Below are 24,997 nucleotides of genomic sequence, written 5' to 3' on the forward strand. Positions count from 1 at the left end.
TCTATGTACCTCTTTATTAATAGATTGAGATCTAGTGGTAGGTCTGAAAATCAATGATTTTGTAGTGATAAATTTCATTGTTATTTTGAGATAGCTGTAGTAACTATGGAATCACTGTGATTTCTGTTGGTGAGAAAGTCGCAGGTGCTGCTCATATTTCTGCAGTTTGTCGCCTACATTCATCCTGAAAGGAAACATTAAATTCCAGATACAGGGTAGTTGGAAGGAAAGATGTAACTTTTTTTTTTCCCATCCAGATTCAGACATCTGAATCCGCTCCATGAACTTCAGTTTAAAAATTCCTGCCTTAGATATTGTTTGAATATTTTACCACGTGCATGTACTTTTCCCCCCAAATTGTCATTATATACATTCGGGAAGCTTTTTTTTCAGTGAGAAATACACCTAGGATTTAAGCCTCACTGTTCAGATCAAATGGATACAGTTTCCTAACGCCTCCTGGCAGGCAAATAAATCATGTGCGGCCTTTCTTTTGGTCATATCAGGGAAGAGGAATTTATCAGTTGTATTTCCACAATTTGTATGCTTGATGGAAGGGACTGAAAAAGATGCAGGGCACAGCCAGTGACATATGTGCATGAGGACAGCCATTCAGTGCACGTAGGTAAACAATGAGCTGGAGTCAGATGCAGACTAGAAATTGATGAATCACAGTGTTTTCACCAGGGTTTTTTTCAATAATGATACATATTCAGTCACATTACCCTCCCTAAAATATGAGTACAGTTAGCCCTCCGTATCCACGGTTCTGCATCCACAGATTTAACCAACTGCAGACCAAAAATATATTTGTTTTACATTCCAGAAAGTCCCCAAAAGCAAAACTTGAATTTACAATGCACTGGCAACTATTTATACAGTATATTCTATTTGCAACTATCCACAATGTACATTTACATTGTAAAAGGTGTTACAAGTAGTCTAGAGATGATTCAAAGTACATGTGAGAATGTGTGTAGATTATTTGTAACTACTACACCATTTTATACAAGGAACATGAACATCTGTGGACGCTGGTATCTGCAGGGGGTTCTGGAAGCAATCCCACTCGGATACCGAGGGATGATTATCGTAATTTCTTTCTGTAAGAGCAAAATTTTGTACTATCAATAAATAACCTATTATTTAAACTTCAGCTCATCTCTTTCAAGGTTCAATCCATGTATTTTGTAATATACATATGAGAATAGTAGCGTGTGTATATTCATATAATTTACAAGTAGCTTTTTTTGGTTGTTTTTAAATGGAGGTACTGGGGTTGAACCCAGGACTTAGTGTATGCTAAGCATACGCTCTACCACTGAGCTATACCCTCCCTGACAAGTAGCTTTTACTATGTGTGTGTGTGTCTGTGTGATATAATAAAAAATAAATATCTAGTCCCTGTCCCTGGTTACTGGCACACAACTCCCTTGGAATCTCTGGAGTGACTGAGTCTTTTACATGCTAACAAGATGACTGGTGGCTGGGGACCCCCGGATAGCTTCAGGATGTTGGCTCATCACCAGAAAGATGGAGACTTAGCTACAGGGTTAGAACTCTTGGCCACACCCCCTGGCTGCTAGAGAGGAGAGGGGCTGGAGATTATTCGCCAATGGCCAGCGACTTAAACAATCATGCCTACATAATGAAACTTCTATTAAAAAAAATCTTTTAAAAAGCTTTGCGTTGGTGGACATATCAAGGTGCCAGGAGTGTGGCTGCGCCCAGAGAGGACATGGAAGCTAAACACACACACACTCCCATACCTTGCCCCATACATTTCTTCCATTTGGCTATTCCTGAGTTGTAACTAGTCATTAAGTTTTCCAAAATTCTATAAGCCGGTCTGCCAAATTATTGAACCTGAAGAGGCAGTCATGGGAACCCTCGATTAGTAGCCAAACTGGGCAGACGTGTGATGTAGGGACTCAATGCTAGCAACCAGGATCTGAAGTGAGGCCAGCTTTACAGAAGTGAGCCCTTTAATCTGTGTCAGAATTGAGTTGAGTTGAATTGTACGACACCCAGTTGGTGTCTGCAGAGAACTGAACTTCTTGGTGTGGAAAAAACACCATACATTTGGTATCAGAAGTGCTGTGAGTAAAAACAGCTCGGTTATTATAGTGGCTTTTCACTAGGTAACAATGGTTAAAAATCCACTTCACCCTTTACTGTGTGATCTTGGGCAGGTCAGAGCTTCACTGGGCCGTACGTAGTTTCCTCAACTAAAATATGGAAATGCCACCCTTGACTCCAACGGATTATGGTAAGCATTAAACAAGAGCCCGATGTAGAGTGCCTTATATACAGTAGGTACTTGATCATCTCTAGTGACAGAAAACAGAGTGCTAAAATTGCACTTTACGTTTCTGAGAGGGAACCAAACACCTCTTCAGTCTATAACCCAAAGATAATGATGTGCTAGTGTGTGTCAGAAAGTAGTTGGGGGTGAGTGAAGGATGCCTCAGTGGTCAGCCAAGTGACTGCAGGGTTGGTTAACAGTGATACAGTTCAGCACCACGCACCTTATCCCAGCCTTTGGCTATAGTGAGTTGGAAGCCCAAAATAGCATATTAATAAGTGGGCCTTGGGAATAGAATACTAATGACTGACTTCTGCCTCAATGAATTTCTGTATGCATTTGCCAATAATCAATCATCTCAGTGAAAGAAAGTGAGTGAAAAACATTGAGAAAAATAACTTTAATTTTCTGAACTGTGAGATACAAAATTGATCATTTTCAGAATAAAACTGAAAATGACCAGAATAATTTTACCAAAATTTTTCTAGAAATAACAAAGTTCTATGAAGTTTATTTTATAGAGTATACCTAAAAGAAAAATACACAAATATCTGAGGTAAAGAAATATTAACCTAGGGCTCAGAATACCAGAATATATGTATGGGGGCGGGGAGGGGGAACAGGCAGTAAAGGCAGAATTTACCAGAAAGTTGGAAACAAGAACTCTCTTTCTGAGTTCTCCCTCCCACCTTAAGCCCAAATGCTTCATGCTCCCAAAGAACCCAATTACGGGAACAAAGTACTGCCTACTCAGTTTGGCTTTAAAAATACAATAAACAGGTTATAGTCTCAAGTTTTATTCAGTTGCTTATACAAACTTAAAGTCATGAGCATCACTTCAGGATCTGAGCTTTTGATGTCAAGTGCTTTAACTAAGCAGTTTAAGGCCTCCTGTATTTTTCCACATTCTTTCAGCTCTTTTCCACGCAAGACAAGAGTCTCATAGTCGTTTGCAGCCTCCACCGCCTCATCCTGGGGAGAGTCAACCAACTGTTCTCCAGACAAAGGCTCAGGGTCGCCAGGAGAGGCCTCCTGACCCGGAGCACCGGGCATGGGTGAGCTTAACTGGCTGGACTTATTTTCTGAAGGCAGTGTTTCTCTGGAAGGATCTTCTGTAGCCTCTGGGGCTTCACTGCTGCTTTCCTCTGCTCCTTCCTCCAGATAATCAGCAGCAGCCTTTGCTTCACTGCCGCTGTCAAGTCTTTCCTCCATATCCTCCACGTGGTCTAAAACCACATTAATAAGAGACCTCCTAGAAGCTAGGGATCTTCTAGAGTTGATGGACTTATTTATACTATTAGATATTTGATGTGAAAAGAAGCTTCCAGGTAGACTGAGGTCATTTTTGGGAGTTGAAGCATCAAACTGTTTTACAGATAAAGACGGGAAGGGAGGTGTGCTGAATGGATTGGGGCTTGAAGTATCTTTAAAAGTATCACCTTCATCTTCGTCATCTGAATTGATCCGTCTAGCTTTACTTCTGACTTTCACATTAACCACCTCTTCTTCTGGCTCATCATCTTTCTCAGAAAGATCTACACTGAGACGTGCTTTGCTGTGCACAGATTCTGGTCGAGAATTAGCTGCAGAGACATACAAGCTATTTTCTTTCTCCACGTGCTCCAAAGACTGACTGGAAAGATTCTGTCCATTATCTGCAGAGTCTTCCAAGAAAAGATTGAAGTCACATGCATACTGGGGTGAAGATGCTAATGGTTCCTCTTCCAACTTGGCCTCATTCTCTGGAGCATCCTGCAGTGCATGATAGGATGCCGATAAGTCATCATCAGCTATTTTAATAACAGATACATTTGATTCTCTACTTTGATATTCTTTTGTTGTGGGATTAGCAGGCCAGGAAGTACAGTGATGGAAAATCTCATCATCCTGTAGTTGATCTAGGTTTGTCCCAAGATCAGCTCTGACTGACTTGCTCTGTAGATAATTAGAACTTCCCAGAGGGCTCTCTTGTGGTGCCTCCTGCGTAGGGCCCTCTCGCGGTAACTCTTTTTGTAGTGCTGTACCCGATGAAGAGTCAGTCCACATTTCTTCCACATTTCCACACCCCTTGGGTAAAGAAGCTACAAAGTCAGCATCAAATGTACTTTCACGTGGGTGCCTACCATCTCGCGGGATGGTAACATTTGTCTTTATACTGGAGAGATCTTGTTTCTTGCTCTCTTCAGGTAGATCATCAATGATTACACTTGCCATTTGGGAACTGATTTCTTCTTCCTGGGTGTGATGAGTAAGTAGAAAGGGTGAAGGCTGAGGCCGTGGCTTATTGAATTCAGGGCATTTCTTCTTTGTCTGAGAAGGAAATATAGATTCTCTCAGCCAGACCCCCTCATTGCCAGTTCTTTGTCTTTCCATTAAGAGCTCTGTATTTTGAGACTCTGTTTCAACAAGGAATTGAGCTTTCTGAACCCTCTGTTGAATATAGTGAGAGTCCTCTATCACATCAAGCTCCTCCTTAACAGATAGATCATGTGTGTACATCAAATCATGGTCTGAGATTCCAGCTATGCTCAGAGAGTGCAGGTAGGCAATATGTTCATCGAGGCTCTTGTCAGATCTCCTCTGAGCAGCATGCAAAGACTGAAGCTGCAGCTGGGTTGCAGAGTTCTGAAAATCCTCGATTGTAAAGAGCTCTCTCAGTTCCTGTTTACTGAAATAGCGGAAAGGGTTCTTCTTATCACCAGTAGTTTGCCTTATTAGTGAGTCCTTGAAAACTTGTCTTCTGTATATTTTTTCCTCTACAGTTCCACAAGTGATCAGCCTGTAAACCACAACATTTTCCTTTTGTCCAATTCGGTAAACTCTATCCACAGCCTGAGCATCAGTTGCGGGATTCCAGCTAGGGTCAAAGATGACCACTCGACTTGCTGCAGTTAGTGTGAGGCCAACACCACCCACTTGCGTGGTAAGCAGGAAAACAGAGTAATCTTTGTTTTGCTGGAATAGGCTAATCCTTTTCTCTCGTTCTACAAGATGAGTAATTGTTCCATCGATGCGCAGTATCTTAAAGCACCTGTTCTTTAAGAGGCGTTCGATGATGTTGAGAATTCGTCTTGACTGGGAAAACACCAGAGTTTGATGCCCTTCATCTCGCAGCCTTTTAAGCAGGTCCATGAGAAATATCATTTTTCCAGATTCTCCCATCAGTGTATCATCACTTATTTGAGCAATATGGTCCACATCTGAGGTATCTTCCCCTTCATTTTCATCTGCAGCAGAGAAGTTGACAGCCCCTAGATTCAGCAAATGACATGCCCGTGCAGACAGCAGCCTGGGATGATCACACAGCTTCTTTAAGACACCGAGCTCAGCCAGAGGTGAGCGCGTCTCCATTAGCAACTCCTTGATATGATCTAGAGACACGAATTTCCTGTATATTTCTTCTTGTAAAGGTACCAGGCGTATCCAGATAATTAAATCATTTTTCCTGGAAAGGGAAGGCATTTCACAGATGGCGTCAACATCTGGATTCTTTTCACTAAGTCGGATCTCTGGGTTGCTTGACTTTTTCTTCTGTACCTCTTCTTTTGTCCTCCTGAGAAAATAGGGCTTTATGATTGCCATTAAGTTTTCAGATATTTTAAATCCCAAGGCTTTTTCCCCTGGGGTAGCATCCTTCTCTCTTGCTCTAGTAATAGGATTTTCATACTCCATTTTAAAAGTTTTTAATGTTCCCAGCAGGGACCCTTGACAAGCAAAATCAAACAGGGACCACAGTTCTTGTAAATTATTCTGTATTGGGGTTCCTGTGAGGAGGATGCGATTACTGGCGGGGATTGCACGAGCACATATGGCTGACTTAGTAGATGAGGTTTTTATTTTATGTGCTTCATCAAGGATGACATAGTCCCACACAAACTCTCGGCCATTTGAGCTGGAAAGTTGCTGCCAATTATTGATTAACATTTGGTATGTGGTGATAATGACGCCATTCCTCTGCTGAATCCGACTGAGGTTTCTGGTACGTTCATCCTTGCTCGGACCATGAAAGGTTTTAACTCTCATTCCTGGAGTCCACTTGACAAATTCTCTTAGCCATGTACTGATCAGACTGGTTGGCATGATCAGCAGCACGTGGTTCACAAGGGAAGCATCAAACATCCCAGAAAGGAAAGCAATGATCTGAACAGTCTTTCCTAATCCCATATCATCTGCCAGGATGCCCCCTCTTCTTCCATCCCTGTACAGGCTATAGAGGAAAGCTACGCCTTCCTTTTGGTACTCAAAGAGCTGGTTGTGCAGCTCTCGATAAAGCAGCAGGCCAGAACTGCACACATCTGTGAATTCATCATCTCCATGTTCCGCCAACTCCTCCAAGGCTTCTTGTATTTTTTGGATTCTGCTCATCACCTTTTCATTGGGAAAAATGTCCTTTGCCAAATTGAAAAGTTTAAGTGCTTCTTCTAGATCTCCATTCTTAGTCGCTTCTTTGGCCTCTTTCACATATCTATAAAAAATAATTTAAAAAATAGGTTAAGAGAGATTGATACAAGATTAGAATGAAAGGAAATTGATTGAACATTCAGTCTAGGAACACTTCAGAGTCCATTTCGGAATTCAAACCACAGTTGAGCTCTTAATATCCTTGATTCAGCATGGGAAAGATTAGAACAGAAGATGCCAATGAAAGCTGGCATCACTTAAAGACACAAATATCCAGCAGACACTGCTAGCAACAACTTCAGGCACTAGTTGTCGGAAATGTATATGCAAAGGTTACTGGTTCCACAGTATTAAAAAAAAAAACCTGCCACCCATAAGAAGTATGGAGTGATATTTTTTGTAAAACCAACCACCCAACCCATACTGTGGGAGCATGGAAACAGGAAGATACATGAGCACTTCTCAGGTCTTATTTTTCTGGATCCCTGTGACACATTTCACACCACTGATAATCCTCTCCTTACAATTCTTTCCTTCCACTGGATTCCTATAGATGCCTCCTGGTTTCCTCCCCCATCACTGGCCATTTCTTCTGTGTCCTTCTTAAGACTTATTCTTCCTCCCACAGGGCTCAGTCTAGGGTCCTCTTCTCACTCCTTTTACTCTCTCCTTATCCTCCCCCAGGGTTTCCACTCCCCTCTATGTGCTCATGACTCCCAGAGCACTCTCTCTAACCCAGGGCTTGCCCTCAAGCTCTAGTATAGACCCGTATTCCAAATGCCTTCTGGATATCTCCACTTGAAAGTTTCGCAGGCATCTCCAATTCAGTTAATCCCAAATTAAACTTATAATTTTCCTTCTAAAAACATGCTTCTCCATTTGTGTGGTAATAAATGACACTACCATCCACTTAGCCATACAAACTAGAAATCTAAAGATCATCCTTGACTCCAACCCAGATATGAGTCACCCTTGACTTCTCCCTCTTTTTACCACCTTAGCCAATAGTCCCCAAGTCCTACCAACTTTATTTCCCAAATATAACCTGTCTTTCTCTCCCATCTCCATTACCATTACTGTGGTCCAAGTCACCATAATCTCTGGGCTGGATAACTGCAACTTCCTACTCACTGGTCTCCCTACAACCACTCCTGGCCCCTCCAAGAAATCCTCTAAATAGCAGCCAGTGATATTGTCTTAAAACATAAAAGAAATCTTGTCACTCCTCTGCTTAAAATTCTTCAGTGGTTTACAGTCGATTGATTTTGAAAGGATCCCAAAACAATTCATTGAGGAAAGAATAGTATTTTCAACTGAATATCCATGTGCAAAAGAATGAAACTGATCCCCTACCTCACACCATACACAGAAATTAATTCAAAATTAATCAGAGGCCTGAATATAAGTACTAAAACTACAAAACTCTTAGAAGAAAATATAGGTGTAAATCTCCATGCCCTTGGATTTGGCAATAGTTTCTTAGATATGATGCCAAACACACAAGCAACCAAATGAAAAAATATATTTGGCTTCATCAAAATTAAAAACTTTTTTAAAAAATTAAAAACTTTTGTGCTTTAAAGGATACCACCAAGAAAGTGAAAAGACAACTCAAAGAATGGGAGAATACTTGCAACTCATGTGCCAGACAAAGGATTTGTACCTAGTATAAAGAACTCCTACAACTCAATTAAAAAACAAATAACCCAATTAAAATGGGCAAAGAATCTGACTAGACATTTCTCCAAAGGAGATATATAGATAGCCAATAAGCAAATGAAAAGGTGATCAACATCATTAGTCACCAGGGAAATGCAAACCAAAACCACAATGATACCACTTCATACCAATTAGGATGGCTAGAATCAAAAAGAGAAAATACCAAGTGTTGACAGCAATGTGGAAAAAGTGGAACTCTAATAACACTGTTGGTGGGAAAGTAAAATGGTGTAGCTGCTTTGGAAATAAGTCTGTCAATTCCTCAAAAAGTTACACATAGAGTTACTATGTGATCCAGAAATTCTATTTCCAGGTACATACCCAATAGAAATTAGAACATTTGATCACAGTAAATCTTGTACATGAATGTTCATAATAGTATTACAAAGCCAAAAGGGGAAATAACACAAATGTCCATCAACTGATAAATGGATAAAAAGCGTAGTATACCCATACAGTGAAATATTATGCAGCCATAAAAAAGAAATGAACTACTGATTCATGATACAGCATGAATGAGTCTTTTTTTTTTAACTCTGGATTCTTTTTTTATTGAAGTATAGTCAGTTTACAATATTGTGTCAATTTCTAGTGTACAACATAATGTTTCAGTCATACATACACATACATATATTCCTTTTAATATTCTTTTTCATTATAGATTACTACAAGATACTGAATATAGTTCCCTGTGCTATACAGTATAAACTTGTTGTTTATCTATTCTATATATAGTAGTCAGTATCTGAAAATCTCAAACTCCCAATTTATCCCTTCCTACCCCCTACACCCGCTGGTAACCATAAGTTTGTTCTCTATGTCACGAATGAGTCTTGAAAGCATTCTGCTACACGAAATAATAAGCCAGTCACAAAAGGCCACACATTTTATGATTCCATTTATATGAAATGTCCAGAATAGGCTAATTCATAGAGAAAGAAAGTAGACTAGTGGTTGCCAGGGGTTGGGGATAGAGGAGATCTGGGGACTGGGTCAGGGGGATGGTGACAAAAGGGTAAGGAATTTCTTTGGAGGAGATGATGAAAATGTTCTAAAAATAATTGTGATGATGGGTGCACAACTCTGAATATACTAAAAAGTTATTAAATTGTACACTTAAAAAAAGGGTGAAATGTATGGTATGTGAATTGTACCTCAATAAAGCTGTTAACAATAACAAGAAAAAAATCTTCAGTGGCTCCCTATGGCCTACAGAATGAAGTTTAAGTTCCTAAGCCCAGCATTCCAAGCCCTCCCTTATATAGCCAGGAACTGCTGACCTCTCTTCCTTAACTTCTGCCACTTCCTGCCTCAGACATTTTATTTTAACCCGTTATGCCTGTCATACTACTTTGTGTCCTCTAACGCTTAGGCTCATGCCACCCTCCTCTTCTGAGCACACTCCTCTCCTTTCACCAAGCTGACCTCACTGACAGTGATTCTCAATGTTCTGTAGAATCTCCTGGAGGGCTTGATAAAACACAGACCACTGGACCCCAACACCAGATCTTCTGATTCTGCAGTGAGGCCCCAAAATTCATAGTTCTACAAAGTTCCCAGATGCTGATAATGCTTGTGGTCCAGAGACCACACTCCAAGAGCTGCTTTAAGATCAGGCCTCACCTGTGGGTCCTCTAGGATGCCTTTCACCCCTACCCTATCCCCCAGCTGGATTAGGTGTTCCACTTCAATACTCCCCTATGTGTTCACCTCTGTCAGTACATTTAACACATTGTATTAAAATCATTACAAAACAATCTATCTGTATTACAAATGAATGAAACAACCTTACTGAAGGGTGAGAAGGAAAAGGTGCTGACCTAAGTAACCTAGGAAATGAAGTCTGTAAGACTAAAACCAAAAGAAATGCTATAAACAACATAAATGTGTACGCTAGTGGATAAAGTTGTTTCCCATAGGGGTACAGGCTAACAGTTCTGATACTGCAATGCATGTATACTAGAAATGAAGAATTAAGTAAATGGATGGCAGATAGTGGGAGCCAGGTTTCTCACTGTTGGAGTGGGAGTTTACAGATTAGCAAGAGGAGGTTAGAATGATCCATGGGGTAATGAATCAGAGTTGGAGACATCAGTAGAAAGCCATGTTCAACACAGATACAGACAGTTACACTTAGAAATATTTGTAGACACATGTACACACATGGGTTAGTATACACACATATTTTCTTGCTCTGTCAGCTGAGAGGGCCTAGAAGCAAAGAAACCTCAGTAGCAACAAGCACACCTAACACCCAGATCTTGGTTTCTAATACCATTCTTCAATAAAAGGAAGTAGGGCTCCTCAGAAAAATGGCTGATTCTAGGATGGACTGTAGCAAGAAATCTATAAGATGAGCGTGGCGTATCTTGTACTGTCAGAAAGTAAGGAAGTGCTTAAAACAAACAAACAAACAATACCCCACAATGATGGGAGTGTGTCAAAGAGATACAGGAGCCAAATGAAAGAGCTCCCAATGGCCAAAGCTGGAACAATTTGAAAAACAAATAAAGTAGTATTGGATTATAACCCAAAGTATAAAATAAATATCTATGGGTCCATATTAATATAAATGAGTGAATAAATAAATATAGGAGATGAGACAAATCTCCTATACAGAATAACTTCAAATAATTTATGTAGATACTCCACCCTCAAGGAGATGGAGCATAATTCCCACTCCCTAAATTTGGAGTGCACATAGTAACATCCTTCCAAAGAGTACAGTATGGAAAGGTGCAGTGGGGGAAAGAGTAACTTTAAAGAGGAGAAACCTGGCAAATAGTACCTCAGCCAGATGATTACAGTCAACATCAACGGTGATAAGTCAGTGGAAAGTATGAACCCTTGATATGATTTGCTGAGAAGTCTGCTCTGTAGTCTTCCCCTCCAAAACCCAAAACCCCAGTCTAATCATGAGAAAAAACATTCACAAATCTCAGCCGGGGGAACACTCTACAAAGTGCCTGACCTTCAAAACTCTTCAAAACTGTCAAGGTCATCAGAAACAGCAAGTCTAAGAAACTGTCACAGGCAAGAATAACCTAAAGAGACAGACTACTAACTGTAATATGGTGACCTAGGTACGATGCTGGAGCAGGAAAAAGGACATTAGGGAAAACTAAGGAAATCCAAATAAAGTATGGATTTAGTTAATAATAATGTATCACTGTTAGTTCATTAACAGTAATTAACATACCATACTAATGTAAGATGTTAACAATAGGGGAAACTAGGTGGGGGTATATGGGAACTCTCTGTACTATCTTTGCAATATTCCTGTAAATCTAAAACTACTCTAAAATTAAAAGTTTGTTTAAAAAGAAAAAAGAAAAAAAAATCATCTGTTTGTGTAGCTGCCTGCTTGTGTGAATTCCTTGATAACTGGGGCTGGGATCAGGTTGTAGAGCAGACACTCAGTAAAAGTCAACTGAATGAAAAGACGAGAAGGAGGAAAAGAGGAAGAAAAGGGCCTGCTAACTACACAACTCTGTTATTCACACCCTGGCAGGTTAGATACCTACTCCCCCTACTCTGGTGGGCTTTGGAATTAAGTTACATTCCCCATTACTCTGGTCTCGAACATGAAGCCAAAGTGGTGACCGATAGACTCCTCCCACTAAGAGCCAGACCCTGAACCTATTCACTGTTCCCCCTTTCCTCCTGGTCCTTACCACCCCCAGGGTGCCTTCACCTGGTCTTCTGCCTTGGTTTATGTCATTTTTTTATTACTATTAGATTGTCTGTAAGTTCTAAACCAGTAATTTACCCACTATCCTGAACCCATATGAAGCCTGGGCTTCTAACTCCAGCCAGGTCTCCTCCCCAGAGAGTAAAGTGCTGCCCCTGAACCCCAGCTCTGGACCAGGGTCCCCATAAACCATACACCAACCTTTAAAATGGTGACTGTCTGCCTAGACTTCTTACCACCGGCCTAAGACTCATATTGCTGGTTCTTTCTACTCATTAACTGGAACTGCCACATTTGTCAACCTTCTGCCTGAACCACAACTGGAGTTTACAGTATTCCTTGGACGCCACCAATTTTTGGCTAGGTCCAACCCCTGCCCTCAGCCAAACTGCCTTCCCAGTCCCTGAAACACCCTTGTCAGCAGGTCTAATGCTGCTTTGCAGCTCTTACCCTCCACCCTATCTGCTCCAACAATGAAGTGGGATCTAGGACAGCATTCTTTCCCTATAATGGAATCAGGCGGGAAAAGTAAAAACTGCTTTTTATAGCACTGCTCTGGATACCTGGTTATTTACAAGACTACATTGCTTTCTGTAATACAGTTTGAGCCACTTAACTCCTAATCCTGGGCTTAGAAGGAGAACATGTCATTTTTACTACATGCTGCAATCATGTCTCCTAATGATCTGGGGAACTCAGCTAACACTTCATGGGCTCAAATATTTTTCCCAAAATTGCTCCCCTATTCTCCTTGGACCTGGCTGGGGAGAAGCCAGGCCTGCTTGGGAGCCAAGAGAACTAGGGAAGAGTAACTAGTTCAGGAGAAAGAACCTCCTCTCAAGCAGAAGGACAAGAAGAAACACAGTATAGAGTATGAGGGGAAGAATGTCAGTTTTTATTTTCAATTACCAAATAATTTTTAAAAGATACTTATATGTGAAACTCAAACATGTTAAAGAACTATTCAGATGCAAAACTGTTAACCCAAAAGAGAGATTTTAATTCCATAGCAAGGGACAATAAAACAATACTCTTTACATTTTAATGATTGTACCTGAAATTACATGCCTAGCATATGGCTCCCTTTAAGGATCATTTTAAAGAATATGCAGAAATATTATATACAAATAGCTCCTGGAGGAAGAAGATGCAACCATTAAATACGGGCTACAAGTCCTGTACCTACAAAACTACCCTTTCATTGGCAGAACTGCCCAGCTGCTAATTCCCTGGGTTCTAACTCCACCTAAATGTCTTTGCCTTAAGAAATCCTGTCCAAGTGGCCATTTAAAACCATCTCAGCTCAAAAGCTCTTTCTGTTTCCCTGGATGCAAAATCTTCTTCAACCATAGGCAACTCAATAATCCCATCCCACCTTCCACCCTTCCATTCCTTGGCTGATACCTTGAGAAGACTTTCCTCTCCAGAGGGACTGCCAGACTTAAATGTTACAAAGTTTTCCTACCCAGAGAAACCAATTAGCCATCCTATACCTATACCCAAAAAGGGTAAGCCCAGCTAAACACACCAGTGTTTGCAAATCAGCAGCTGAAAAGACAAAAGCTTAAACTGCAGAGACAAGCACTAGGTTTTCCTTAATCTGGAGGGCCCTTTGGAACAGTCCCTATGATGTTCCTCTGGAATGTGACAGGACAGGAAACTGAATGCAAAGACTCTGACCCAATAAAACTTCATGGGCTTCACATGCAGAGTAACTGGAAGTTGCTCTTTTCTAACCTGAACACCAGACACCAGGCCCCTGGTAGGGGTATAGGAGCCTGGTCCTGTTAATCTCAGTCCACGTGAGTAGAGTTATCACTGTCCTTTCCACAAGAACTCAGTTCCCCTCTCCTGATCCAGCTCCCTGATAAGGAGCTCCCTTGTCAAGGTGCATATGGGTGCATAAGACACAATTGATTAAGTCTTCTGATTCTCAGTCAGAACCAATAAAACATGTGTGGCTGATGCAAGAACTGCAGATGACCTGAATGTCAAAATTGGAAACTGATCCATCAAAGCCTGGATCGTACAGAAGAAAAAGCCTGGGAGATGGCAGTCTTTGGGCCTCATTTCCAGGGATGGTTATTTTAATCAAAGTGGAAAATAATCATAATCACTTATAAACTTAATATTATTAAATAGCAACTTCTGTAATAAATTAGAGAATATGGCTCACATTTCAGTCAAATAGCAAGTACTATTAATTATTTAATAATTAGCTTTTCCCTGCTTAGCCCCATTTGTGAGATAGACATCTAAGAATAAAACAAACAAACAAAAAAAAACTCCTACATTGCTTTACTCTTAATAGCCAAAATCTGGAAACAATTCAAGTGTCTACCAGCTTGGATTAACAATCTACGGTACATTCAAACAATAGAATACTACTTAATAATAGAAAAGAAAGAACTAGCATATGTATGAAGACAAACATGAATTCATACATGTAGGAATCCCAAAAACATGCTGAGCCAAAGAAGCCAGGCATTAAAGTAGAAGCAGTGTGAGTTTTACTTATGTGAAGCTCTGTAATAGGCAAAACTAATCTGTGGTGGAAGGCATCAGAGCAGTGGTTGTCTCTGGAGGTAGAAGGTGGGAGTGGGAATTGCCCGGGAAGGGGCATAAGGGAACTTTCTGGAGTGATGATAATGTTCTATACCTTGACGGGGGTTTGGGTTACATAGGTGTATGCATTTGTCAAAACTCTCTAAATGTACACTTAAAGTGTGTGCATTTCTTGTTATGCAAATTTTACTTCAAAAGAAAAGAAACCTAAAATATTGAAATCTAGTTAATGCTATGTATGTTGAAGTAGGAGGAAATACCCTGATGTCTGCAATTTACTTTGAAACGCATCCAAAAAAGAAGATTGATTGGTAGAATAGATATGTGATAAAACAAGCAGAGTGAAATGTTAATAGTAGAATCTGGGTGATGGGTCAAAAAAAGGCAGGGGTCCTGCTTTGCCCATAGATTGCTGCTTCTCAGTTCAAAGGCACACATGACTGGGAGTCATAACTCAACATACTGCAATTTGGCTTCTTACCCAAGCACCAACCACCCTAATGGAACTGTTTTCACCAAGGGCACCAGCAACCTCCATACTGCTAAACCCAATGGCCACTTCTTGTATTTATCTTTCTTGATCTTTCTGCAGCATTTAAAACCACTGACCAGTATCTCCCTCATTAAGTTTTCCCTCCTCCTTGGGTACAGTGTCACACAACACTATCTCCAGGATTTCTTCCTGCCTCTCTAACCATTCCTTCACGGTCTCCATCTTGAATCCCTCCCCCTCTGCCTGCCCCATATAAATGTTGGTATTTCCAAGGATCTTCCTGTTGTCATTGCCTTTCTGACTCTATATATTTTCCCCGAGAAGATTTTATCCACAGCAGTGGCTTCGTACTAGCTTGAATAGCATCCCCCAAAATTTCATGTTGACCTGGAATCTGTGAATGTGACCTTATTTGGAAAACAGGGTATTTGCAGGTAGAATCAAGTTAAGATGAGGTCATACTGGGTTAGCGTGGGCCTTAATCCAACGACTGGTGTCCTTATAAGAAGTACATCTGGACACAGAGACAGAGAATGCCATGTGAAGACAGAGGCAGAGACTGGAGTGATGCATCTACATGCCAGGGAACTCCAAGGATTGCCAGCACAACCAGAAGCTAACTGAGAGGCAGGGAATGGATTCTCTCTCACAGCTTCCGAAAAGAAACTAACCCTGTTGACACCTTGATTTCAGACTTCTGGCCTCCAGAATGATGAGAGAACGAATTTCTGGGGATTTTTTTCTTATTGTGGTGAATTTGATACAAGATAAAAGTTGCCATTTTAACCATTTTAACTGTACTTCAATGGCATTAGTTATATTCATGTTGTAAAATCATCACCACTATCTATTTCTAAAACTTTTTCATCACCCCAAACAAAAACTATGTACCCATTAAGCCATAACTCTCCATTCCCCTCTGCACCCAGCCCCTGATAACTTCTACTTCCTGTCTCTGTGAATTTGCCTATTCTAGGTATCTTATACAAGTGGAATCGTATAATATTTGTCCTTTTGTATCTGGCTTATTTCACTTAGCATAATGTTTCCCAGGTTCATTCATATTGTAGCATGTGTCACAATTTTACTCCTGTTTAAGTCTGAAAAATTAATCCATTGCATGTAAACACATTTTGTTTTTCCATTCATCTGTTGATGGACACTTGGGCTGTTTCCACGTTTTGGCGCTTATAAATACTGCTGCAATGAACACTGGTGTATGAGTACCTGTTTGGGTCCCTGTTTTCAATTCTACTGAGAACATACTTAGGAGTGGAACTGCTGGGTCATACAGAAATTCTATGTTTAGGTTTTTGAGGAGCTGCCGCTTGTTTAAGGGGATGGGTGTGGGTAGGTGGGAAGTGGAGTGATCTGGAAGAGATACAATAATTGGTTAAGAGAAGGAACAGAACAACTGATCAGATGGGGCCATTTTCTAATATGAGGAAACTGAGACTCAGCATGGTCACAAAAATTGTCCAAAGTCACACAGCTGGCAAAGCTAGTGGCAGAGCTAGAATTGCAACTGAAGCCTGAAAACTCCAAAGGCGCTGCTCTATCCGTCATTCCACCCTGCCTCCATATTATATTTTTCCCAGGCCTACCATCAAGGTCCAAAGATCTGCTTTCACTCCCTCCACCTCCACAGTGTTCCAGCAATACTAAACTCCTACACTGCTCTGAAGGGGCCATGCTTCCCCTTGCCTCTGAATCCTTACACAGAAATCTATTGTCTAGAATGCCATGTACATCACCTTCTTCCCCACAGCTTAGCTAATTCCCATTCATCCCTTAAAAGTTAGTAAAGGGCAGGGGGAGATGACAACGTACGGAATGGGAGAAAATGTTTGCAAATGAAACTGACAAAGGCTTGATCTCCAGAATATATAAGCAGCTCATACGACTTAATGAGAAAAAAACAAACAACCCAATCCAAAAATGGGCAGAAGACCTAAACAAGCAATTCCCCAAGGAAGACATACAAATGATCAATAGGCACATGAAAAAATGCTCAATATCACTAATTATCAGAGAAATGCAAATCAAAACTACAATGAGGTATCACCTCACACCAGCCAGAATGGCCATCATCCAAAAGTCCACAAATGACAAATGTTGGAGAGCCTGTGGAGAAAGGGGAACCCTCCTACACTGCTGGTGGGAATGCAGTTTGGTGCAGCCTCTGTGGAAAACAGTATGGAGATTCCTCATAAGACTAGGAATAGACTTACCATATGATCCAGTAATCCTGCTCCTGGGCATATATCCAGAGGGGACCCTAATTCAGGATGACACCTGCACCCCAATGTTCATAGCAGCACTATTTACAATAGCCAAGACATGGAGACAGCCTAAATGTCCATCAATGGATGACTGGATAAAGAAAAGGTGGTATATTTATACAATGGAATACTACTCAGCCACAAAAACCAACAACATAACGCCATTTGCAGCAACATGGATGCTCCTGGAGAATGTCATTCTAAGTGAAGTAAGCCAGAAAGAGAAAGAAAAATACCATATGAGATCACTCATATGTGGAATCTGAAAAAAAAAACACGAACAAAGCATAAATACAAAACAGAAACAGACTCATAGACATAGAATACAAACTTGTGGTTGCCAAGGGGGAGGGGGGTGGGAAGGGATAGACAGGGATTTCAAAATTGTAGAATAGATAAACAAGATTATACTGTATAGCACAGGGAAATATATACAAGTTCTTGAGGTAGCTCACAGCGAAAAAAATATGACAATGAATATATGTATGTTCATGTATAACTGAAAAATTGTGCTCTACACTGGAATTTGACACAACATTGTAAAATGACTATAAATCAATTAAAAAATGTTAAAAAAAAAAAAGGGCAGGGGGAGGATATAGCTCAAGTGGTAGAGCGCATGCTTAGCATGCACAAGGTCCTGGGTTCAATCCCCAGTATCTGCTCTAAAAATAAATAAATAAATAGACCTAATTACCTGATTTTTGTGTGAATTCTCCTGATCTTTAAATGGTAACTGAGGCATGCATTTGTTGGGTATGCCCATCATCATGGGCTTTTATTCCTTTTAAAATTATTACATTATTTTTTAAAATTGTGATAAGAACACTTAACGTGAGATCTACCCTCTTAAAATTTGAATTATACAGTATAATATTGTTAACTCTAGGCACTGTTGTAGAGCAGATCTCTAGAATGTATTCATCTTGCATTCATGTTATTCACTAGAAATTGAAACGTTATACCTGAACAGCAACTCCCCATTTCCCTCTACTCCCAGTCCCTGGTAACCACCATTCTACTCTCTGTTTGCATTACTGTGACTATTATAGGTACCTCATGTGAATGTAATCATGTAGTATTTGTGCTGTAACAGGCTTATTTCACTTAGCATAATGTCCTCCAGGTTGATCCATGTTGCCAATGCATACATTATTAAAACACTTGGCAGGGCAAACAAAACTTATCTGTGAACATATCTCATGGGCTGCCAGTTCGTGACCTCTGGTTTATCTCAGAAAAAGTACCATCAACTTTGGCTGCATCTCCTCTCCAAATGTTTTCTCCTCCACCCCCCATCCCCCCAAAAATGGTAGGCCTAGGGCTCTCAGGATAGGAGCCTACACAAGGTTTGGTTTGGGGCTTAACACTGTCCATCTATGTATTCTGGTTCACCTCAAACAATTAAGACTTTCTGTAGTATTTATTATCTGTGTCACTGGCTTTGGATCCCACAGACAAGAACTATCTGGACCAAACCATATGGCCCAAAAGAGATCCAAGGTACTCAGTGCTCATTTAGGTCCTTTATACACTGTTACAAAGAGAATATAAGCAGGCAGGAAGAGCAAGGCTTATTCCAAAGTGGGTAGAGGCAGACAGGGATCTAGTTCCCCTCCTTTGTGACTTAAGACTTGAAAAATTTGGTTGAACTGGGCAAATACCCTTCTACCAGAATAAACAGAAGATAGCATCCTATTACATGTTAACAACATGACCTCAGAAAGCAGCTGAACTTGCTAGCTAATTACTCCGGAAGAAGCAGCTAATTAATAATTATGCCAAAATCAAAATTATCTTTTTTTCTGGCGCAGCTGATGTGCTTTGGTTTCCAGATGGATCATACCAGCCAATGCTCCTCAGCAGGAAAAAACAGTTTCATTATTTGGGGGAGCATTTGGTGGCTAACATCCTGACTAGCCCTTTGAGATAAAGTCGAACTAAAATTGAAAAATTCTCCAGGAACAATATTAGGTTCCTTTATGGTAGGTATAGATCTTTGGTACCTCCAGCCCCTGATCTTCCAGCCCAAGATTAGCTGGTTAACCACTGCACTGGAGTGCAAAACTCTGGGGCTTCAAGCAAGCATTTAATCCCAAATTGGCACATACCTCGGGATGTTTAGAAATTCTGAACACTCAAGTTTGCTTTCAGTTCACCTTCAGGACACCTCAGTGGGGACGTAGATAAGCCCTTCTATTAAGACAGGAATATAAATACTATGACCTAGGTGGTGTTTACAATAATAACCATTAAATTGAATATTTACATTTTACACATTTTCCTATATGTCTTATATTCCAGAACAAAAATGTTAAAAAAGGTTACTTGCCCATCCTAGTGGGCAGATGATAAGCTCCATCACCAGAAGAAGGTGAATGTGAAAGCCTGCTGAGCAGACCAAAAAAAAACCAAGACAACAAAACACAATAGCAACCATAATCCTCTTCACCTAGCAAATGCCTGAAGCATGGGTGTCTTATGTTACAGGAAAGAAGAATTTAGACTCAGTTCTATTCCACTGATCTGTGTCTAACTTATATAAGCACCACACTGTCTTGACTACTATAGCTTTGTAGGAAGTTTTGAAATCAGGTACAGTGAGTCCTCCAACTTTGTTATCTTTCAAGACTGTTTTGGATATTCTGGGTCCTCTGCATTTCCTTAAGACTTTTATAATAGCCTGTCAGTTTCTGCAAAACAAAAACAAAAACAAAAACAAAAAACAAAAACAAAAAACCCAGCTAGGATTTTATAAGATATTGCATTGGAATTTGTCTATCGCTCTGGGGAGTACTGCCATCTTAACAAGATTAGATCTCCCAACCGGTGAACACTATCTTTCCATTTAATTAGGCTTTCTTGAACCTCTTCCAACAATGTTTTACAGTTTTCAGTATGTAAGTCTTGCACTTCCTTGGTTAAATTTATTCCTAAGCATTTTATTCTTTGTGGTGCTCTTGTAAATGGAATTATTTTCTCAATTTCTTTCACTGTTATGTCTAGAAATACAGTTAAATTTTGAATATTGATCTTGTATCCTGCAACTTTGCTGAACTCATTTATTAGCTATTACAGGTTTCTTTTTTTTTTTTTTTTGTGGATTCACCAGGGTTTTCTACATAAAAGATCCTGTCACTTGCAAATACAGATAGTTTGCCTTTCTTTCCAATCTGCATGCCTTTTATTTCTTTTTCTTGCTAATTGCCCTGACTAGAACCTCTATTATATTGAATCATAAGGAATTATAATATTGAATAGAAATGGTGAAAGAACCCAATCAAAAATGGGCAGAAGACCTGAATAGACATTTTTTCAAAGACATAAAGATGGCCAACAGGCACATGAAAAGATGCTCAACATGACTAATTATTACAGAAATGCAAATCAAAACCACAGTGAGGTATTACCTCACGCCTGTGACAGACAGAAAGAGTAAGTGGGTGAGAGAGAATGGACAAGTGGGAGCAGGTACTTGACAGTGTGAACAGGTGGGTGACAGAGAGAAGGGGGTGGTAGTGACAGAGAGAGACAATGGGAGAGAGGGAGAGAACAAGAGAGAATGAGTGTCAGAGAGAGTGAGTGGGTGACAGAGGTGGGTGACACAGAGAAAGAGATAATGGGCAACAGGAAGAAACAGAGGTGGGGAGGGAGGGAAGGAGGGAGAGAATGCCAGACAGAGAGAAAGAGGGGGCAACAGGGGGAGAGGGACAACAGAGAGTGGAAGCAAGCAGGGGATACTGAGAGCACAAGGGGTGGTGGGTACCAGAGGAGAGGGTGGGCAAGGGAGGAGCTGGTGGGCGGGCATCGCCAAGGGGGAGGATGGATGACATAGAGTGTGTGACAGAGTCACTGTATGTGACAGAAGATGAAGGTGTGTGACAAGAAAAACACATATACAGAGACCCTGTGACAGCAAATTTCAGTTTTCTTTCATCTCTTAGGCAGGAGAGGCAAAGAAACAGGGAAGGAGAGGGACAGAAAGGGGAGAGGAGAGAGGGAGGGAGAGAGAGACAGAGAAACTGTGAGAGGAGGATGGTGCCAAGGAGTAGAATGACGAGCAACTGAGAAGACAGAGAAAGCAATGCTTTGTGTGAGGGGGTTTTGGGGGCGGAGGAGGGGTTGGAAGAGGGTGGGAGAGACTGAGAAAGATCAGGAGAAATCAAAGAGGGATTGTTAGAGTTGAACGGCTCATGGGAAATGGGATGTCAGGAGAGACAGGGAAATGTGACAGAAAGGTGGGGACTGTGAGGGTACAAGATGATGACTGTGAGAAGAGGGGCTTTTTGAGGGGGTTGGGTAAGAGACCATTTGCTCATGCTCAGAAGAAAGTACAAGGGAGCAGTGAGACAGATGCCAGTGTGAGAGGCAGGGTTGGGGAATCAGGGCAAGATAAGAGGCCCATTTGCTTGCGCAGGGAAAGGAGGGGGTTGGGGACTAAAGGTCTTAAGCCTTATCCCCATTTTCCAGATGAGAAAACTGAGGCTCAGTAGAGTCAGGGGACTTACTTCAGGTCTCCCAGCTATCAGGTGGCAGAGCCAGAATTTGAACCCTAAATGGCCCAGCTCTGAAGCCAGCACTCTACCACTACCACGGTGCCTCCCTGTTTTCCCCAAGTCTTCCTTAAGGAAGTCATGTAACTTAGTCCAAAGGTGTGCTTTTACTCCTCTGTAAGGAGACCTTCTTTTAACAGCCTTAAAACATTCTTTCTTTTTTTTGAAAAGAAGATGGAACTATTCCACTGCTCCAATTTATTTCTTTGTATTACAACAAAATTTAAAACTTCTGCGCATCAAAGGACACAATGAACAGAGTGAAAAGGCAACCTACAGAATGGGAGAAAATATTTGCAGATCATACACCTGATAAGAAGTTAATATCCAGAATATATAAGGAATTACACTTCAACAACAACAAAACAAACAACCCAATGAAAAAAAATGGGCAAAGACTTGAAAAGATTATTTCTCAAAAGAAAATATACAAGTAAATGGTCAATAAACACATGAAAAGATGCTTAATATCACTAATCATTAGAGAAATGCAAATCAAAACCCCAATGAGTCAGAGGGGCAGTATAGCTCAATGGTAGAGTGTGTGCTTAGCACGCACGAGGTCCTGGGTTCAGTACCTCCGTTAAAAAAAACAAGTTACCACTTCACTATCATTAGGATGGCTAGTAACAACAAAAACACAAAACTAGTGTTGATGAGGATGTGAAGACATTGGAACTCTTGTGCACTGTTGGTGGGAATGTAAAATGGTGCAGCTGCTATAGAAGACAGTATGGCAGTTCCTCAAAAAAGTAAAAATAGAATTACCAAATGATCCAGCAATCCCACTTCTGGATATATACCCAAAATAATTGAAAGCAGGATCTCTCCACACCCATGTCCACAGCAGCACTATTCACAGTGGTCAAGAGATGGGAGCAAACCAAGTATCCACCAAGAGATAAATGAATAAACAAAACATGATATTATGCATACAATGGAATATTATTCAATCTTAAAAAGTAAGGAAATCCTGTCACATGACACAACATGGATAAATCTTGAGGACACTATGCTAAGTGAAATAAACTCGTCACACACACACACACAAAAAACAAATTCTGTATGATTACACTTATATATAAGGTCCCAAGAGGAGTCAAATTCACAGAGAAAGTAGAATGGTGGTTGCGAGGGGCTGAGGGAGAGATGAATAAGGAGTTGTTGTCTAAAAGGTACAGTTTTAGGTTTGCAAGATGAAAAGAGTTCTCGAGATGGATGGTGGTGATGGTTGAACAACACTGTTTATGTATTTAACATCACTGAACTGTACACTCAAGAATGGTTAAGATGGTAAGTTTTATGTTGTATTTTATCACAATTAAAAAAAATTAAATGCTCATTTTTCAACACAAATGTCTTCTCACGTGAGCTCACTGACCCTTGTAGTTGGCTATTCCCTCCTGTAGTATGCCTTGCCCATTATACCTCTTAGAGCACTTATCAACCAACATAGCAATTATGGTTTACCTATCTCTTTTCACAACTATATCATAAACAACCTGGGGGCAAGGACAGTGTTTTACCCTCTCTGTATCCCTACCAAGGCTGGAAAGACCCAAGAAAGGCTTTTGGGGGACGATCTTAAAATTAATGTACATTTCTGTATATACAAAAATCATTGAGAGACTACAAAAGGAAATATCTTACCATATATAAAGTGAATTTTATATCTTTAATATACCAACATATATTTTATATGAAAAAGAAAACTATCTCCAAACGGAAAACTATCTCCAAACTATCTCCAAACGGAAAAAGAAAACTATCTCCAAAGGTTGAACCTTGACCGAAAATGTATACGTTAAATTATAAAATCAAAATATAATAGAAAATAATATTTAAATTTAGTAATAATAACATAACGCATCACCAATTTTTACATATTAAAAGGAAATGGATTTCGAGATGGTAATTTTGAACGCTGTAGACCCAAGAAAGGCCTGGTCGATTGAAGTTCTGGCTCTTCAGGAGTTCATACCGGAGAGTTATTTGACCCAGCATCGGGGCTCCCCAGGCTTTAGAAATCTGGGGAGATTTCCACGCCTCCCTCTGAGAACATCCACGCGCGTCTCACAAAGCTCCACCTCAGCAGTTTGGGTCCCTGGAGGAGGACTCCCCCACACACACCCCCAATGCCGGCCAGGGCCCGTGAGCTAGACCCGCCCAGCGGCCCAGACATACCTCAGGTAACGGGCAGCCTGCTCTGGGCTTAAGGCCCCGGCTTCCGCAAACCCTCGGGACGCCTCCATGACCCTCAGATCGTGTTCCGTTTATCTCGGCTGGAGATTGAATGTCCCTCGCTCCCGCCCTGCGCATGCGTCCTGCGCATGGAGGCGGGGCAGGGCCAACCGTCAGCGTAGCGGCCGGCCAATCCGCCGCACCGCTCCCTGGCGCCACCGCCCGAGCCCCGCCCACGAAGGTCGCGCGCCTGCGCCTACTCGCGCTGGAGTTCAGAGGCGGTCGCCGCGCGGGTGGCGCGGCTGTATTGCGTCATCTCATTGTGTGTTGCGTTTTTCAATCCAATCCAAACCTTGCTGTGGCGAATTTGTATATGTGCGTGTGCGTGTGCGTGTGCGTGTGCGTGTGCTATCCTCGCGAGTGGAGTAGACTGCTTGATAGGACCTCAGTCGTTTTAGTGGCCCCTAGAAACCACCTCCGCAGCCTGCGTCCCCAAATATCCTCTCTTCCCTGCTCGTCAACGCCTGGCACTGAGCATGCTTTGAATTCAGACTCCCTGGGAAGCGTAGTCCCCGTGACTTAAACTAACAGTGAAAAAGGGTCTAAAAGAACCAAGTCGAAAGTCTCATTTAAGAAATAAGTAGTGCTGCGGTGTATGGTCACCACCATTTCTTCAGAAGCGCCAACTGAGATGCAGTCCTATTTTCAAAGGCAGAGCTCAGAGCTTCAGGAAATGTGGTGATTAAGTTTAAATTGCTTCCTTGGGGGATGCTACATGGCAGGTTTGTAGGCCAACAAAAATTGTCC

General features: G+C 41.1%; 1 protein-coding gene across 1 annotated transcript; it reads right to left on the bottom strand.

Moving 5' to 3' along the window:
- Positions 1-2,690: 2,690 nt before the first annotated feature.
- Positions 2,691-24,320, bottom strand: ERCC6L (ERCC excision repair 6 like, spindle assembly checkpoint helicase). The gene is made up of 2 exons (XM_032475287.1): positions 24,194-24,320; positions 2,691-6,770 (listed from the first exon to the last, which is right to left on the bottom strand). Exons 1-2 carry the CDS (start codon positions 24,259-24,261, stop codon positions 3,095-3,097), a joined length of 3,744 nt encoding a protein of 1,247 aa, XP_032331178.1. The 5' UTR covers positions 24,262-24,320; the 3' UTR covers positions 2,691-3,094.
- Positions 24,321-24,997: the final 677 nt, after the last annotated feature.

Source organism: Camelus ferus, chromosome X, assembly GCF_009834535.1.
Source record: "Camelus ferus isolate YT-003-E chromosome X, BCGSAC_Cfer_1.0, whole genome shotgun sequence".
Classification (NCBI taxonomy): Eukaryota; Metazoa; Chordata; class Mammalia; order Artiodactyla; family Camelidae; genus Camelus; species Camelus ferus.

Bases quoted from the DNA above. Each gene is read 5' to 3' on its own strand.
- ERCC6L (XM_032475287.1), bottom strand. From the start codon at position 24,261: ATGGAGGCGTCCCGAGGGTTTGCGGAAGCCGGGGCCTTAAGCCCAGAG. The intron at 6,771-24,193 runs GTATGTCTGGGC...TATTTTTTATAG, and splicing joins CAGGCTGCCCGTTACCTGAG to ATATGTGAAAGAGGCCAAAG.